The sequence below is a fragment of the Ovis aries genome, chromosome 17 (genome assembly GCF_016772045.2).
Source record: "Ovis aries strain OAR_USU_Benz2616 breed Rambouillet chromosome 17, ARS-UI_Ramb_v3.0, whole genome shotgun sequence".
NCBI classification, from domain to species: domain Eukaryota; kingdom Metazoa; phylum Chordata; class Mammalia; order Artiodactyla; family Bovidae; genus Ovis; species Ovis aries.
The window spans coordinates 15,717,341-15,737,166 of record NC_056070.1 but is presented as its reverse complement, the minus strand read 5'-3'; the positions used below and the strand labels follow the sequence as shown (position 1 = coordinate 15,737,166).

General features: G+C 38.9%; 1 protein-coding gene across 16 annotated transcripts in view; it reads right to left on the bottom strand.

Annotated features, from left to right (window-relative positions):
* INPP4B (inositol polyphosphate-4-phosphatase type II B) overlaps window positions 1-19,826 on the bottom strand; it is an 887,198-nt gene that overhangs the window by 196,098 nt on the left and 671,274 nt on the right. For all 16 annotated transcript variants that reach the window (XM_015101375.4, XM_042234315.2, XM_060400642.1 and 13 more), the window contains 2 exons: window positions 2,072-2,202; window positions 1,615-1,719 (listed from right to left, as the gene is read on the bottom strand). In XM_015101375.4, the coding sequence (XP_014956861.3) occupies window positions 1,615-1,719; window positions 2,072-2,202 (236 nt within the window). The remainder of the gene's footprint in view (window positions 1-1,614; window positions 1,720-2,071; window positions 2,203-19,826) is intronic.

The window sequence follows — 19,826 nt, the reverse complement described above, 5'->3', positions numbered from 1 at the left end:
AAGATCCCCCAGAGAAGGGAACAGCTACCCACTCCAGTATCCTGGCCTGGAGAATTCCATGGACTGTATAGTCCAGGGGGTCGCAAAGAGTTGGACATGACTGAACAGCTTCTACTCACATCAATAATACAATCATATGTCAGAATGATTTTCATTACGTTTGAACTTGTATGTTAGCTGGTTGTGTATAGACAATCAGTATGCACAAACTTATACAAATTATTTTTATTGCAAAACTTTGGGTAATTTTAAAGCAGACAGATTTCATTTTAACTTTTAAAAAAGCCTAATCTATTTTGAACTGTGGTGTTGGAGAAGACTCTTATTGGAGTCTCGTGGACTGCAAGGAGATCCAACCAGGCCATCTCAAAGGAAATCAGTCCTGAATCTTCATTGGAAGGACTGATGCTGAAGCTGAAACTCCAATACTTTGGCCACCTGATGTGAAGAACTGACTCATTTGAAAAGACCCTGGTGCTGGGAAAGATTGAAGGCAGGAGAAGAAGGGGACGACAGAGGATGAGATGGCTGGATGGCATCACCAACTTGATGGACATGAGTTTGAGGAAGCTCCGGGAGCTGGTAAGGGACAGGGAAGCCTGGCGTGCCGCAGTCCATGGGGTCACAAAAAGTCAGACATGACTGAGCAACTGAACTGAATGAACCTCTCTATTGTGACAATGGCTGCAAAATTGTGTGTTAGAATGCTTCTTTAGATGCATCTGTGAATGACTATGTGCATGTTTGTATGTATATGTTGAACAGACTTAGCATGAAAGATTGACAATATAAAGGAACTTCTGGCTATCTGGGAAGATGAGTAGGATGACCATAGAATTTATTATTCACACAGAGAGAGCTTTGAGAGGTAATGGATGTGGATGGCATCATTAACAAAGCTGCTGGACAAACATCATAATATGGTCCTTTTGCTGATAAATAGTGGCAGATGGCTCCCCCAAATATTCACAAAATATGATATGGCAGTAAGTTAAAGAAAAAGGGAGATGAGAAGAAAACTTAAAATATATTTTATACTGAGAAATGACAAGGAATTATGTAGCAGCAACATCTTATCATTCACTGTAAAGCTATTTAAGTATGTTATGAAAATATATATATTTTCTTGAAAAATATATCTCAAAACTGAGTACATCAAAATACTCTACCACTTTCTGATAAATCCACTTCTCCTAGAGAAGGAGGTGATCCTGTTGATGGTCACCACTAAGTCAGAGAAACCGTCTGTCAGTCCACCTTCAGACTTTGGTTTCTCAGGGTAGATACAAAATGAACCAGTCTTGTTTTACCTTTTTTTCTAATTCAAATAGTAGCACAATGGCTGGCTATTTAGGAATTGCTGAAAATACTTAAGGAAGCTAATACTCATTTTGTATAGTTACTGGCAACTCAGTTCAGACACCATATTTACAAACACAGCAATGAAAATATAATGGTTTCTTTTGCAGTGTTTCAGGTCATTATCAGCTTCAACTGTTTCCTCTTCATCTTTGTATAACTGCTAGAATTTTAAATTCCTCCAATAGTCAAGCCATTTAAAGAAATACACACCAACATGATTTGTCCATTTGAAAAATAATACTATATCCCTACCTTTCAAGTGAGGGCTGTGTACATGCATTCTTTGCAGATGTAGATTTATGGGAACAAATTCTAAGGTTTTTTCTCCTTTGCTGCTGCTTGATTTGAAAGAAGACCCTAGGTGGAAAAAATTGAACCTCATTAGTAAATAAGTATGTGCATGTGTGTGTGCGTGCACAAACAGGTATTGAAAAGTCCATCTGATGTAAAAGTTCAGACAAAAAATATTTCCTGCATGAGCTTCTTTTTTCCCTCAGAAATTTAATAAAAAAAAATTCTGTTACCTCTAGAATGATGTCATGAGGGAAAATAGTGTAATTTTTCTTCTTTGCTTTTCATGCCAAGATGGTAGAGTTGAAAATAAAAAACTTTCGGCTTTTCTACATTCATAATAATACTTATGATTGCTTTCACATAACATACATGAAATTCATTTCACTTTGTATATGTGAAGTCATGGATTTCACACCTGTTTCCTTGCTGAGTTCTGTCAGAATGTCTTGGTACATATTCACCATTTGATCACAGTGAGTAAGGACGTTTTTTCGTAGATTGTCCCAGTGTGGAGAAAGCTCACCAAGTTCTTTTAGCTCCTGGTTTCTGTTAAGTATGGAAAAGAAGAGAAAATATTGATTTTTATCTTAAATCCATACATACAAAATGCTTTATCAGGGTTGCCAAACTAATTGACTGACCATCCCTTTCAGGAAAACTTTGTGCTTAGTAGGAAAAAAATCATTTTAACACAAAGGAAGATATGAATCGTTCAGCCCATACAAAAATTTAAAAGTTCTGTATGCTCAGTCACTTCAGTCATGTCTGACTCTATGACCCTACGGACCATAGCCCGCCAGGCTCCTCTGTCCATTGGATTTTCCAGGCAAGAAGAACTGATGCTTTGAACTGTGGTGTTGGAGAAGACTCTCGAGAGTCCCTTGGACTGCAAGGAGACCCAACCAGTCCATCCTATAGATCAGTCCAGGATGTTCATTGGAAGGACTGATGCTGAAGCTGAAACTCCAATACTTTGGCCACCTCATGTGAAGAGTTGACTCATTGGAAAAGACCCTGATGCTGGGAGGGATTGGGGGCAGGAGGAGAAGGGGCAACAGAGGATGAGGTGGCTGGATGGCATCACAGACTCGATGGATGTGAGTTTGAGTGAACCCCGGGAGCTGGCGATGGACAGGGAGGCCTGGTGTGCTGCAATTCATGGCATCACAAAGAACTGGACACGACTGAGCAACTGAACTGAATTGATACTGGAGTGGGTTGCCATGCCCTCCTCCAGGGGATCTTCCTGACCTGGGGATTGAACGTGCATCTCCTGCGTTGCAGGTGGGTTCTTTACCACTGAGTTACCAGGGAAGCCCACGGTTCTATATATCAAGAAACAAAACATTTTTAATTTATTGATAATCATCTCACAAAGATGACAAAGACTTACTACCCTTAATATATAGAGAGGCCATTCAGCTTTCTTTTTTTAAAAATCATACTAAACCTCAATAGAAAAATAACTGAATTCTAGGCTTTGACTATTCAAAATAAAATAATCTGGAACGAGCTACCTAACCATGTCTGAAGCTATTCAGATAGTCTAGTTTATGTATAAAAAAAGCTGTAATTCTTTTAAAGACCATAAATAGTATGATCAAGTATGATTTTATTGGTCTTAATTTCTGCCAAGGACAATTTAAGTAAATACTATATGCCTATATTTTGTCCCATCTTTATCAAAAGAGCTAATCAAGTCATCTAGGTTTTAATTATTAACTTTTATCTAATTCTCTACCCTTTAGCCAAGTTAATTTAAATCATCAGAATGCCTTTTAAAGTTATAATGATTAATGATTTAATATGCTGCTTGGTTAGATTTCTCATTCATTTCTGTAACCTTTTACCAACAACATTTTCATGAGGCTAATTTAACCAGCAATAATGAACCGTCTTTGCTATTTTGGCTGTGAAACATGCTAAATACCAAGCTAATAAATTCAGAAGATGTAGAATCTTTAACATCCTGTTAAATGCAAGAATAATGGATGGTGTGCAAAAATGTGACTTGCTTTCAAATGCTTGTAGCTGCTTTTGCTTTGTTTCAGCAGGAATGCAATGTCGTATTGCTGCATCTTCCACCTGAGGTCTTTATTAATTCCTGTGAACATTAATCTGTCTCAACTTTTCCATAGGTTAGCTTTCATCACACAGCATTCACAGAAGTAATTAATCAATGGACAATTAGAGTCAAGGAAGTTCATGACAGAAGGGGGATTAGGAGGGAAGGTTGAAGAATGAGAGAGTCAAGTTCCCTGTGGACTCAGATGACAGGGTGTTCACATTCAGGACAAAGTAGCAACAACCGAAACAAACACATAATTTTAAAAGCTGAAGATATCCAAGTCTAGAAGAACTCAGGTGATCAGGTTAAACATAAGGTACACAGCAAATGTGATACAGCAGCTTACTAGGTAAGATTTTGAGCTTTATTTTCAATATATGGTTATAATAGAAATATTAACTTAGTATTGCTGTTTAATACTAATAAATGCACCAAGAGTTTACAATGTATGTTGTCCCTGAATCTCTATCAGAAATAATAATTATAAGAGGAAGTGGTGAGAAAGGGAAGAGGTGATTGTAAAGTCCCTGACTATGGTGTGGAATACTGGGGTGGAATATACCTCCCTGCCTAAGACAAATCTGACAAAGTGTGGTCTGAAAATCTTAGTGTACTAGAGGGAGTGACTTAGGGAAGCAGGGAGGAAATCTATAAACTGATATTTAAAATGTATTATATTCCTCCAGTATGTCAAAACTTATATACAGGAATATGTAGATGAAACCTGGCATTCACTGCATGTTTCTCCTAAGAAAACATTCGATACACATCTTGAAAGGGACAACCAACCAATGTAAGGTTTCTCTGCATTAAAAAATAAAAGTTTAAATGTAGAAGAACTATAGAATAAAGGTGTAATAAACCAGAGCAATGAAAAATGCATAAAACAAAATGGGGCAGAGGAAGAAAGTCACTGTAAGATTTTTTAAAAAAGAAAAAAATTACATTGTATGCTTGCTAAGTCACTTTAGTTGTGTCTAACTCTTTGCGACCTGATGGACTATAGCCCACCAGCCTCCTCTGTCCATGGGGTTCTCCAGGCAAGAATACTTGAGTGGGTTGCCATGCCCTCCTTCAGGGGATCTTTCTGACACAGGGACTGAACCCATGTCTCTTACATCTCCTGAATTGGCAGGTGGGCTCTTTATCACTAGTACTACCAAATAAAAAAAATTACATTAATACATTAAAATAGTGAAGATAATTGGTGCACCAAAATCAGCCAACTTTTCAATCAGGAAGGCTAGGGTTGTTTGTATCATAGTTTAACTCTGAATTGATAAGCAAAAACTTTTGAGTTTAAGAGCCTTGCTTTGTATCTCCTCCTAGGTTCTCTGGAAGGCAGGGCCTGAGATCAAACAATCCCAGGTCAGCCAGAGGGAGGAAAGAAGAGAAAGGTTGCAAGGAAAAAGCAAAAGCAGACGTAAGGTGGTCTGTTTAACGAGCTGGGAAGAACTTCACAAGAAAACAAAGTTGGCTACTTGACCACATGGAACAACTCCAGAGAAGTCATAATGAAATTTCTCCTCTTTGGAAAGATTTTCTAGGTGGAGGAAAAGTCATTTATTTATACCAGTTCCTTATCTTCTTTAGTTCACTGGTAAAGACCACCATGGGACATTAACTCTTTCATGCCTCCAGTAGTATAATCTGTGGGCAGTTACTGCCTCTGGGCAGCCACTGGGGAGTAATATCTCAGTGGAGACAGAACTTTCCTGGGTCTGGTCTGGAAAGCCATACAGATTTACTCTGCATATTTCCATGGCAGACATCACTGGGGTCATGACAATGGCTGGTCTTCACCTTAAGGGAGACTAATGTGTGTGTGTGTCAGTTGCTCAGTCGTGTCCGACTCTTTGCGAACCCACGGACTGTAGCCCACCAGGCTTCTCTGTCCATGGAATTCTCCAGGCATGAATACTGGGGTGGATTGCCATTCCCTTCTCCAGAGGAACTTCCCAACCCAGGAATCGAACCCTGTCTCCTGCATGGCAGGCAGATTCTTTACGGTTTAAGCTACAGGGAGACTGATAAGCTGATGGAATTAGGAGATAAGGAGACAGTGGTAGCACTAGCTGGTGCTCTTGATCGAGCAAGTGGTCAAAAGCTGAAGACATGTTGGAGGTGAGTAGGCATACAAAAGCACATAAACTGGGCCCAGGACAGGCAAACCTCTTGCATAATTCAGGTTCACCTGCATCACGTTATGAAATCCACATACCATATAGAAAATCCTTCATCTTCCCCAACAAGGAAGTTCAAGCACAATCCTTCAAAGCGATGGCCAGTTGCAATTCCCCAAAGATTTAAAGAGAAGCAGTGCTCCAAGCATAATAGTTGATACTCGCGCTGATTTGGGGGCCTTAACTGATGTTGATTACCAATCTTTTCTACCACTCATTCCAGATTTGCTTCAGACTCTACTGGTACTTCAGCTGGTCTGGATTGCTGCCTTGTGAGGTTATCTAGACCTTAATCCCAAGAGATTAGGCTCTTAGTTTTCTTTCTTTCATGGAATTTTAGTTGTGGCAGTTTCCCATTCATTTGGACATGGAACACCTCTGAGTTCTAGTTATATTTTTCTTTGCTCAGATTGTGAACAGTAGCCCTGTTTCCTCATGGTGATGAGCAAAGTACCTTTTACTATCTCTCCTGGTCCATTCAGTTAGAAATGTACAGCAGTCACATCACATGTAAAATCAATCACAACTCCCAGTTAATTGGGACTCTTACTGGGTCCTCTGACAGAACTGCCTCTGCCCCTACTCTAAGAATCATTATTCTAACTGGCAAAGTCTAGGGTTATAGGGAAAGGAAGCACAGATCTCCAAGTAGGGCATTGTGATTGGATATAAGGGCCCACCCTTTCTTCTAAGGGTGGTTATTCTGGCTATGACAGGCACAACATCTGATATGAGCTGTTGATTTAGTGTATAAACTTCATCCTGGAGGTTTTTTTTGCCCAAGCTGGTACCTTAGCTGAGTCTTTCAAGGTGAATATTATTCCGTTCTTCTCTCAGGTCAATGGCTTTTGGTTGGGGGCTGGGGGGCGGGGTGGTGGTGGTGGTGGAATGGAGGGCAGTGATTACAAACTCGTATGGCAGCTCATTTGATGTAACAAGTGGCCTTCGGTTGGAGCAATGTCATATGGGACAACATATTGGATCAGGCATTCTGTGAGCCATCAGATGTGGGAGCTAGCAGTGGCATTGTAAGCAGAAAAGTAAACACAAATTCAAACTACGTTTCATATCCCAGTATTAACTGTTGCCTTCTCCAAGGTCATAGGGATCCAACTTAACTGACCTGCCACCAAATAGTTGCTCAGTCTCCCCAACAGAATGGTACAATATTTGAGTCCATTGCCAATGTTAATGTAATGTTAATTTAGCAGTAACAGTAGCTACATCAGTCTTGGAGAGGGAGGCCATGCCTTTAGGTTCAAGTATAACCCCTGTGTCTATCACCAAGGCCATTCTATTTATGGGTCTGTTTCACAAACTCTGGGGTGTCTGAGAGTCTGGCTAATATCCATGGGCAGGTGATAATGTCCATCTGGTTGTAAAGGACCTTCTATGCAGTATTTGTTTTCTGATGAGCATGGCTCTCAGACATAAAGGTATTTGTGCTAACTCCTATAAGCCCATCCACATACCCCTGTCCAGACTCCTTGAATCCAGTCTTATAGTCTGATTTCTTCCAGATCATTCACTTTGCTAATACTCAATATATATCCATGCCTGAAGCCATCTCTCTCTCTAAATGAATAACAATTACGCTGCTCTTCAGATCTACCCACAGGATGGATTTTGTCATTACTAACCTTCATTATCTACCTAAAATATCAGGCTGACTCATCTTTTTAAGCGTTGAATTCTTTCCTCCTCCATGAGTCAATCATATGAGATCTCCCATGGAGCTATAAGTATGAATGAGAGAGAAGCATCATGAAATAGAGGTACTGACCTGAGGTCAGTGACATGAGACTCTGGGACAGCTCTTTATGAAATATGTTCATACCTCCCAGATCTGCTTAAGCTCAACTCCAAATGTATAACTCCCATCTCACAATACCTTACTCCTGTATCATACAATGGGATCACATCAGTACCCGCCTCATAACAGGCAGCTCCAGGCCAGAGCTGTGTCCCGTCATCAGAAGTTTTGTCTCTTAACTAGGGTCTAGCATTAGATTGGGATGATGCACCAGCACATTTCAAAACTCTAAAGGTCTGCACTGAAACAGTCTTATCTGGATTTGCTGAAGCCTCCACAGGCTAAAACTATATTTCTCACCACAGATACTGTCAGGCCCAAGGCTGAACCTCCGTGGTCATGCACCCAAGGGCTTGCAACACAGGATCTTTTGAAATGTTCTTGTTACTTGGGCTCTATTCGACACATTCTGCTTCTCCATGAGTGATTTATATATGTATCAGTTCAGTTCAGTTCAGTTCAGTCGCTCAGTCATGTCCAACTCTTCGCAACCCCATGAATCGCAGCACGCCAGGCCTGCCTGTCCATCACCAACTCCCAGAGTTCACTCAGACTCACGTCCATCAACTCAGTGATGCCATCCAGCCATCTCATCCTCTGTCGTCCCTTTCTCCTCCTGCCCCCAATCCCTCCCAGCATCAGAGTCTTTTCCAATGAGTCAACTCTTCGCATGAGGTAACCAAAGTATTGGAGTTTCAGCTTTAGCGTCATTCCTTCCAAAGAACACCCAGGACTGATCTCCTTCAGAACGGACTGGTTGGATCTCCTTGTAGTCCAAGGGACTCTCAAGAGTCTTCTCCAACACCACAGTTCAAAAGCATCAATTCTTCGGTGCTCAGCTTTCCGCACAGTCCAACTCTCACATCCATACATGACCACTGGAAAAACCATAGCCTTGACTAGACAGACCTTAGTTGGCAAAGTAATGTCTCTGCTTTTGAATATGCTATCTAGGTTGGTCATAACTTTTCTTCCAAGAGCAAGCGTCTTTTAATTTCACAGCTGTAGTCACCATCTGCAGTGATTTTGGAGCCCCCCAAAATAAAGTCTGACACTGTTTCCACTGTTTCCCCAACTATTTCCCATGAAGTGATTGGACCGGATGCCATGATCTTTGTTTTTACTTTATATAAATAAATATCTATTATATAAATAAGTATATATATATTTATACCTAACCACTATATCATATATCAAATATATATATGATATATAGTGATTATATACATTTTATGTATATGACTTTTATGTATATTAATGACATGTGTATCAGAAATACAGCTCCAAAGCACAGCAGTCACATATGTGCATAGATGAAAAAGGTCTTTTTGTGTATGTATATGGTATGTGCTGTATTCCTGATTTTCCCCGTTATTTGTCATTGAACCAACTTATGTTAGAGATGAAGCAACCCTATGTTACTCTACTGCAATTATTAGCACCTCCTTCATTTGTAAAATATCCCATTAGATAATCTAAATTATAGGATACCAGAATTAAGATATCCTTTTGATATAGACTATAAGCAAACAACTACAAACTCACACAATGTCACAGTTGGAAGGAAATTTAGGAAACAATTTGAAACCTGCTGCTTCACAGAAGGAGGCATCTAAATAGAATTGCTTGTTAGCCTCAAAGTCACTAGAATATTATAAGACTTTTACACTTTAATCCCCACGTACACACTTTCCTGATCCCACAAAATTCTGCACTATAAAGGCAAAAAAATACTTAACAAAATCACAAACAATAAACAGTGGCTTGTTTGTTGAAGGTACTCAAGAATATATGTTGAGTGAGTTGCATTTACAACCTGGACCTATTGACTTTTAGAAGTACATTTATAATCTTTCATGTACTCTTAATATTAAACCTGAACTCAGGATAAGTTATACTTGGGAATTTTTACTTCTGAATCATTCAGTTAGAATGGCATGGAATCTACATACACAGTAATAATCTCTAAAATGTGTTCAAGTGTATAGTGGTGTCCAGTATTCTGAGACCCATAGATAAGGCCCCTGTGGTTCAGCCTGCATGTTACCACTTTCACCTAATAGAAATCTGGCATCCACATTACAATTACATAGCTACCCATCTTTACTAAGTCTTTAGTATGAACGATAAAGATAATGAGCTCTGTAAATGTATTTTCAATTCATAGAAAAATATCTTTTAAAACACTCCTTGCCCATCTATAAACTTTATCATTTTACTCACAGTAACAACAGCTTCTGTTTTCAAAAGCTGTCTCTTTCAATTGTTACCCTACAACAATAAAAACAAAAATTTCTTTCTGGAAAATCTCCTGTCCTGCTAGAAAACATACAATTTCTTATGAATTCCCTACTCCACTCTTACTAAAGTTCTATTTTTAAAACAAATCTTCTAGCTTGTCTCTAATTCCTTCTGATTCTCCAAGACACTAATAGCGAGGCATGGAAAGTTGAAAAGACTGAATATTCAAATATTAATAAGCTTAGGCCAGTTACATGTTAAAGTTCTTTTGGCACTTACTGCCATCCATCCACTTTCACTTTGCTACCTACAAAAATAAAAGGCAAATTATATAAAATAAGTCTCCAAAGGAGACAGGTGATTGCTAAAGCCTGCTTGAGAAATATCTAATGCTCCATGGTTCTTGACATTTCAACTGTAAAGTCTGACATTCTTGATAGTTGATGAAATATTCATACAGCACTCTGGAAATAACCTGATGGGGCACTTTTTGTCTATATGGTTTATTTCATCTTGCCTTGTTTAAATATTTCAAAAATACATGCTTTCCCTCTGCAGGAAAATTTCAAGTAGTTCCTGGAAGTTCTTATGACCTGCTGAATTTTCTAAAATGTGAAACACACAATGAAGTATATAACCAGCTTGAAATGCAGGTTATTAAACAACATAAAGAGAAAATGAGACCACCTCCCCCCACCAAAAAAAAAAACCCAAAGGACTCCTGGAAGAATAAAGCGGAATAATTGAACACGAAAGGAGTCATATAAACTAAAAGGGAAATAACCAAACCTGCCTTACAATGTTCACATATGATGCATGAAACATTGGAAAGATAACTAAACAGAAAAAAGTTGTAAACGTCCTTACTTACACCCCTGGGGGGTCATGGCTAGAAGAGCAGGGAGGGTGTTGGGCAATAGAGAAGCCAAGTAAGCAGACTAACATCAGACCCCTTTCCTTGCTCCAGCTACCCACCTGCTCTAACTGAATCTCTCTAATTATACAGAGCTATAAAAAAATTTCTGCTGGTAAAAAATAAAACTAGGTTTAAGACTACCAAAATAGAACAACAGTTAAAAAAGGAGAAAGTTTATCATCTACTTAAAGCTTCTATTTTAAAGATAGTTTCAAAGCCCGCTGACAATGTATTTAAGAGGGGGAATTCCAATACAGGGAAACTTGCTCTGAGTCTTTGAGTCACTGAGACTTGTCTGCGTTATCATTTTGTTTGACCACAGTCCTCAGTCCATGGAAAGTGTGTAATGTAGGCCTGTTGACTGAATGAATGAAAGGACTGTTTGCAGACTATAGTTCTTAGATTTTTCTGATATTTGAGAGAAAGTCAGACTATAAACTGACTCCATATAGTCAAGGACCCTATAGTCAAGCTGGGCCATAAAGAAGGTAGAACACCAAAGAATTGATGCCTTCAAATTGTGGTGCTGGAGAAAACTCCAGAAAGTGTCTTAGACAGCAAGGAGATTAAATCATTCAGTCTTAAGGGAAATCAACTCTGAATACTCTTTGGAAGGATTGATGCTGAAGCTGAAGCTGCAGTATTTTGGTCATCTCATATGAACAGCTGACTCACTGGAAAAGTCCCTGATGCCGGGAAAGATCGAGGACAGAAGGAGTAGAGGGCGCCAGAGGATGAAATGGCTGGACAGCATCACCGATGCGATGAACGTGAACTTGGGCAGACTCTGGGAGATAGTTAGGGACAGGGAGGCCTGGAGTGCTGCAGTCCGCGGGGCTACAAAGTGTCGGACACAACTGGGCGACTGAACAGCAACAACAGGATATAAACTAACCCTAAAGCAGGATGCTGAGATCTTCTCCAGATACAATGGGTACATGTAATACATGAATGTGTCACCGTTGAGCCCTCTAACCTTATATGGTCTAGGTCTGTAACCCTGGCTTCTCTAATTCTTCCTCAGGGATAGAGAAAGATTTGAAATATATCTTCATATTGCATTTCTTACTGCAATGGCTTATCTTGTGTGTCAACTTGGCTGAACCACAAGGCATCATATATTTGGTCAAATGTATTTGCAGATGTGTCTATGAGGGTGTTTTAAATGATAGTAACATTTAAATCTATAGAATGAGTAAAGCAGACTGTCTTCCCTATATTGGGTGGGTCTCATCCAATAAGTTGAAGGCTCACATAGAACAAAAGGGCTGAGCAGAAGAGAACTCCTCTTGTCAGACTGATTTTGAACTAGGACACTGCCTTCTCCTGGGTCTCAAGCCTGCTGGCCTTTGGAGTAAAACTACATCACAGTCTCTGCAGGGTCTCCAGCTTGCTGACTCACTCTGAAGATTTTAGGATGAGTACACACAGACACACATACATACACCTCCTACGGGTTCTGTTTCTCTAGGCAATCTTGAGTAACACACTATGTAGAGATTTCATCACAAAGCTTTCTCTCTGCTTATGTAAAAGAAGTTGGGGGGAGGGGCGGATGATGAGATATAGATGTCTGGAATATAGTTTAGGCTCTTTCAAGACTTTTTTTTACTTTTTCAAAAGAAAAATAACCACAGAGACATTCAGCTTGTCTAAGGGACATACACAAAACATTGCTCTAGTCCTGGGGTCAAGCTCCACACGTGAGCATCTATTTTACATGTAAACCCCCCCCCCAAAAAATCTGGTTATGTAAACTCAACAATCTTCGATATTTTGAAAAGTAATTACTGTAAGAAAGAATGCCGAAGAATAATAGTTAATTCATTTACAAGAATGTAGTAAAGGTGGATGAAACTGGAGCCTACTATACAGAGTGAAGTAAGCCAGAAAGAAAAACACCAATACAGTATACTAACACATATATATGGAATTTAGAGAAAGATGGTAACGATAACCTTGTATGCGAGACAGCAGAAGAGACACAGATGTATAGCACAGTCTTTTGGACTCTGTGGGAGAGGGAGAGGGTGGGATGATTTGGGAGAATGGCATTGAAACATGTATAATATCATGTATGAAATGAATCGCCAGTCCAGGTTCGATGCATGATACTGGATGCTTGGGGCTGGTGCACTGGGAAGACCTAGAGGGATGGTACAGGGAGGGAGGAGGGAGGGGGTTCAGGATGGGGAATACGTGTATACCTGTGGCAGATTCATGTTGATGTACAGCAAAACCAATACAATATTGTAGAGTAAAAAAAGAAAATAAAATAAAGTTATACATCTATGTGAAAAAAAAGAATGTAGTAAGACCAAATAGCCTGATAAAAGTTTATCTACGACAGGATACAGCCCAGTAAGAAAAACATTAACATGTTATCTGAAATTGTTATTATCTAAGCAAATAGAAGTATTTTCCCACAATGGGCTGTAGAGTACCATTTTTCAAAATAAAAATAGCTGCACAATTTAAATAGAGCTTTTGGTAGTTATCACACTCTAAAACTACATGTGGGTGTACATGGGGGGCAAGTTTAATAGCCAAATGTCTTTCATTCATTAAGTAAAATTAGACCTCAAATCAAACCTAAAAGAAGTCATCAAAGTTTACCCATTAGGAAAAAAATTAAATACAAAATAGTCAATGAAGAATAGACTCCATAAATGACTGGTGGGTGGCTTCATTTCATAAAACAGTCAGGTGATACCATAAAACTGAGCCAAGTCTGGAAAAAATGACTGGACATTCTGAGCGATCATTTACTCTGGGTTTTGCTTGCCATTAAAATAAGTGGGTATGGTATAATGCACTCAAGCTAACTACAGGAATTAGTTGTGATCACAGAATCTGTTTGTATCTGATAACCAGCCAAGTTCTATAATTTAATTTCAGGTAACTTCATTAGAAAAAGAATGAGGACTGTTGAGCATGTTTTATTCCATCCTGAGAGTCTATTTTCTGTTCCTGATAAAGGTGATTTGGTGTTTATTTACCTCTAAATAACATCTCACTTACCCTCCAAAGTTTATCAAACATGGTCATCTACTATTTTTATTATTATTTATTTCTTAAAGCTCAGTGTTCCACTTATATTTAAAGTGGTGGCATACTGTCTGAAATTTATCCTAAACCCACACATACTAATACATGTCTTTTCATTTTGGGTAGCCAGGAAAATTACTAACGTACCTGAAAGATTAGTAAAGCAAGAACTTGTGCTCACAGTATCATTACTTTTCCATAACTCCTGCCCATTCTTTTAGAAAGTGGAAACATTTTTGGGGATCACCCCTGTGAATTCTCACCCCTGGATCCGGAATGTAGATGTCCCCAGTTTAGTTTCAGAGGTGTATGGTAATCCAAGAGGTTCCACATAGTCCTTGGCAGTAGAGCTCTCTGAGGGACATTAAGAGGTTTTCCAGGTCATCAAGGTTACTTTGGTATAGAATGAGTCTCTTTCCTTTTTCTTACAACAATCCTCAGATATAATTCTTTCAAAGTCCAGGCTAAACAAAATAAAAAGTTCAGTCCCACCAGGCACATTTCAAGGGCTCCACAGTCACACGGTTATCAGAGTGGGCAGTGCAGTATAAAACATGTCCAGCATCGTGGAGGTTACAGTAAACGACACTGCTCAAGACAAACGAGAATATAAGTGAGCAGTATAGTGACTTGTCTGATGCCATGTTGTGAGGAAGTGGCAGGATCAAGACTTGTACCATGAGGTCTTGTGAATCAAATCTTGTTCTCTTTTTAATCCCTAGCAAGTATGATTTCCTCAGCAGCTAAAAGGTAAAGAATCTGCCTACAGTGCAGGAGATGCAGGATCTATCCCTGGGTTGAGAAGATCCCCTGGAGGAGGAAATGGCAACTCACTCCAGTGTTCTTGCTGGGAAAAGCCAATGGACAGAGGAGCCTGACTGACTGTGGTCCATGGGGTCACAAAGAGTCAGACACAACTGGAGCGAATGAGCAGGCAGGCATGATTTCTCTTAAGAAATTTATCCTTCCATAGGAGGACAACATTGGAAACTCCCATGTGAGGGACTCATCTGAATGTCACTTTCACCCAGGTCAACAAAGATGGTGCAAATATTTTGCTCAAGTGTGCACTTACCAGACAGCCTTGGCTACCAGGAATGTTGGAATCTCAAATAACTGAACAAAATTCTTATCTATTTTCTATTTCTTAACAAATATTTATTTATGTAGTGCTCATTATGCTTATTCATGCCAAGTACGATGATAAGAACTTTACAAATGTTCACTCATTCTATATGCATAACAGTCCAGGGAAGTAGCTATTATTATTATTATTATTACTATCCTCATGCGAAGAGTTGACTCATTGGAAAAGACTCTGATGCTGGGAGGGATTGGGGGCACGAGGAGAAGGGGATGACAGAGGATGAGATGGCTGGATGGCATCACGGACTCGATGGATGTGAGTCTGAGTGAACTCCGGGAGTTGGTGATGGACAGGGAGGCCTGGTGTGCTGCGATTCATGGGGTCACAAAGAGTCAGACACGACTGAGCAACTGAACTGAACTGAACTGAACTGATACTTATTTTACAAGTGAGGAAATTGAGATTCAAGGAAGATAAGTAATCTACTCAAAGTCATTCAGATAGTAAGGAGCCAAGTTGGGATGAAGCCCAGTGTTCAGGGAGGATGTCCATGTTTTCAACACTGTTAGAAAGACTCCCCACTAGAAACAGCACAATCTCACTCTCACTAGATATCACAGCAAGAACATATATCTGTATACCTTCAACTTGGGGAAAAAAAAATAAAAAAGAAAACCTTATGCCTTTTGGTGACAAGGATACAGCTTGATATCAGCCCTCTTATTCTTTACATTAAATTCCAGTGAGCAGGAAGAAAGGAGGATTTTATGTTACTAGTGCTCATCATTAAAGATGCTACTGCTGGTTATCCTCGATGTGTGTAGTCCAACAGAACTCTCTGTGTCATGGGAATGTTCCAAAGTCGTGCTATTTCATTGTGATGGTTACTATCCATATGTGACTACTGAGCACTTAAAATGTGACTAAGGTGATGGAAAAACCAAATGTTTAATTTCATTTCATTTTAACAAATTTTAACTTAGTTTAAACAGCCACTGGTTCAATTAAGGGCCACAGAGGGCTCCATTTTTTCTTCTAAACCTTGTGCCTGACCACGATGCCTTACATGAATGAATTATACTTATCTATTCAGTCATGCAGATCAGAATGTTTGAATTATTCTACACACCTTACTTTCAGATATAATCCATCACTAAACTCTGCTGAATTCAGCTCATTGAAAAAAAAAAATTCAAATGTTTGTACATGTCACCATTTGCCCCCAACTACCGAGGTCTTAGCCATCATCATGATAAGCTTAGGCAACCACAATATGCCCTAAATTGTTCTGCCTCTCCACACTTCTCCACCGTTTTCTAAATGTAATCATGCCATTCTCCTCTCACAATTTCAGTTGTTCTTGGGATAAGATTACATTCCTGAGTGCTTATTATATGCCAGGTATTATGCTAGGTTCCAAGAATAGTACAAGAAGAAATTGACACGTTCTTCCTTTTCTGTGTCCCAGGAGGCCCTAACTAATCTGAAGCCTGACTATCATTCCAAAATCACTCTCAACTCTAAATACACAAGTTTTCTGGGAGAAGACATGCCCAGTCCATTTTTCTGACCACTTGGAATTTGTAATGCAATAGAGTAAACATATATATGAGGTATGCTAAGTTAGTAAACTAAAGGAGATTACAAATGTATTATAGACTCAGTTTTCTATCTGAAACACTGTCAACATTCAGGCAAGATAAAACCAGTGATAATAGTTTTGATATATTGCATGTCTACTGTGTATATGGGGCTTCCCTGGTGACTCAATGGTAAAGAATCCTCCTGTCAATTCAGGAGATGTGAGTTCGAGCCCTGGGTTGGGAAGATCCCCTGGAGAAGAAACTAACCCAGTCCAGTATTCTAGCCTGGGAAATCCCATGGACAGAGGAGCCTGGTAGACTACAGTCCACTGGGTCTCAAAGTCAGACAGGTCTTAGCAGCTGAGCATGCACGCACAAGAGTGGTCTCTGCATACTAAAGGCCTGTGTACATATGCAGGCTTCCCAGGTGGCACAGCGGATAAAGAATCTGCGTGAGATACAAGAGACTCCAGTTCGATATTTGGGCAGGGAAGCTCCCTTGAAAGAGGGCATGGCAACCCACTCCAGTATTCTTACCTGGAAAATCCATGGATAGAGGAGCCTGGTGGGCTACAGTCCATGGGGTCATAGAGAATCTGACATGACTGAGCAACTGAGCATGCATGCATGAATGTACACATGTACCAGTCATTTTTCATCAACAGCTCATTTTAAACCTCACAAAAACTTTGTGTATTTATTGTCTAATCCTTTATTTACAGTTGAGGAAATTGAATATTAGGACACTTACATACATTGTGGATTTGGGAGAGTCAGGTTTCAAACCCGGAGTTGCACTTACACACACACACACACACACACACACACACACACAATAAATACTGTAGTCATTAAGTGCTAGAGTTTCTTGATTATTCACTTAATTACTACAGTAGCCTTGCAGGACAAATGATAACATTATCTAAAAAGTGAAAAAGAATGAAAACTGAGAGATTAAGTAATTTTCTAAAATTATAAGTGTGTATCAAGTGGTAGATGCAGAGATTTTGGACTTATTATTATTCCAATTCTGTGGTTTTATCATCACAACCCACACTCTCCCCTACTCAATCCATGTGAAGGAAAGAATCCTGGTACAATGGGCAAACATGCTTCTGAATGAGTTTTGCCTTATTTATCCCAGAAGGGCTATTATTACAATAGCAAACAGCAAAATAAAACACATATTTCTATTGCCAGCTTGGTGATACTAAGCACTCTCCAGGACCTCTCATTAAATGATACCAAGAATCCATAATGATGAACTTAATGGCACACAGCATCTGTCCTCAAAGCTAGGAGCTGGTAGAACAAATGCACTTTCTATGATAAATAATCTACCACATGGTATTCCAACTGTGCGTCAGCATTGCATGAAGAAAAATGAACAGAAGAAATACCGCTAATCAGGTAGCAATCAATAGTGGAGTCTTGACGGGATATTTTTACGCATCATTGTTAGATCTTTAGGACTTCATATTTCTCTCAGAGAAAGCAAGCAAGAGAGACAGGAAGAAACATAAAGATAAAGCGGAAGAGATAAAACATCTATGAGATTCATCAGCTTGAGGTTTATTTGTTATCTATGAAACCTAAAGAATATAGCTGCTCCTATTGCTTTTCCCATTAATCACTGTTTCTTTCAGGTCAGTAAGGATTTTCAGCGTGCCTTTATTTTATCCGAGTATGCAAATGTCAACAGACTCTCAAAAGTTATGTGCTTCAGCCAGGCCAAAATAAACTAAGTATAGGTGAAGCTGGAGAGGTGGGTAGACAGGAAGGAGCCCTAGTTTGCCTTATAGGTTGGGTAAAGGGGAAACCTTGTGTGGTGAAAAATTTTGAAAAACAGTACATAAATTATACTTGAGAAGATTTAATTCCATGGATAGAGTAGCTGGGGGACTACGGTCCATGGGGTTGCAAAGAGTTGAACGGACTGGGCTACTAACATACATACACGCACAACCACGTCCAGTGAACAGGGTGGCTCACTAGGTGGGAAAATTCGACTTAAAACTTTTTGTACAATGAAGATATTTCTTAAGTAGAATTTATCTGAATATATTTTAGTTCTAGCTCATAGTTCCTAGCAAATGCTTTCAACAGTTCTTAAATGACAGCCCTGTAGCATTATCAGTTTGAAATAATATGAACCTTTTGAATGCAATAATCACAAAATATTTTAAGGTAAGGTGCAAGATCAGAAAATTTAAAATCTTCAGCATTTCTTTAAAATTACATATAATGCTTAGAAAACCCATTTAATAGTATATGATAATATTTAAGTGAGCATGTATTAACATGTCTCTGAAATGTAACTTTGTGCAGCAAACAGGGTTAAACCTGGGATTTCAATGTATCTTACTATTATTTGCATAAATAAGAATATACTGTATTCAAGAAATAGATTTAAGATTAGATATTCAATAGATAGATACACTTGTCATAGGTCGGTAATAAGGCTCCAAAAGTGAAGAGTATAGAATATTTGAAATGTATTAAACAAAAAGGCGTTTATCTTCATTGACAAAAAATATTTTATTTTCATGAATTTAGTATATGTACAATATTTACAAACACTAGTACCTAAGAGAAAGCATTCACATTCCCTCAAAGAAGTGCTAGGAAAACTTTTATTTAAAGATGTTCTGTCCCAAATTCTATCACATTCTTCCTACTAAAATGTTTGGTCCAGATGTTTTATAGTTGATTTACAGGATTTGTTCCTCTGCCTAGTACACACAAAGGTTTATGTATTAAATAATACCTAAGAAAGTGTTAAAGTTAATTGTTATAAATTATTCCTATCCTTTCTTTTAGACTCTAAAAATTATACACAAGGAAGTTTCTCTCCTTCCTTACCCCTGGGACCAATGAAACAAAAATATATACAAAGAGAAGAAATGAAGCAGAAGAAAGGCAGAAAAACACATGATATAAATCAAACTAATTTTTTCCTAGGGAGTTTTATGGACCATGAGGTTCATCTTCACTGAAATACTTCACTTCTTAAAGCTGCTGTGCCATAATAAGTTTTCAAACATCGTATTATCATGTAGGAAAGTATACGTTTTTGACAAAACAAACACTCTGTGACCACCCAAGCCTCCCATCTAAACATACGCGTGTGCACGTCATCATTTAATACGGTATGTGCAGCTGGCACAGAGCTTCAGTGCCACAGGTTCCATCATGTCCTCCGGTAACTACATATTTCCACGTAGACTAAGC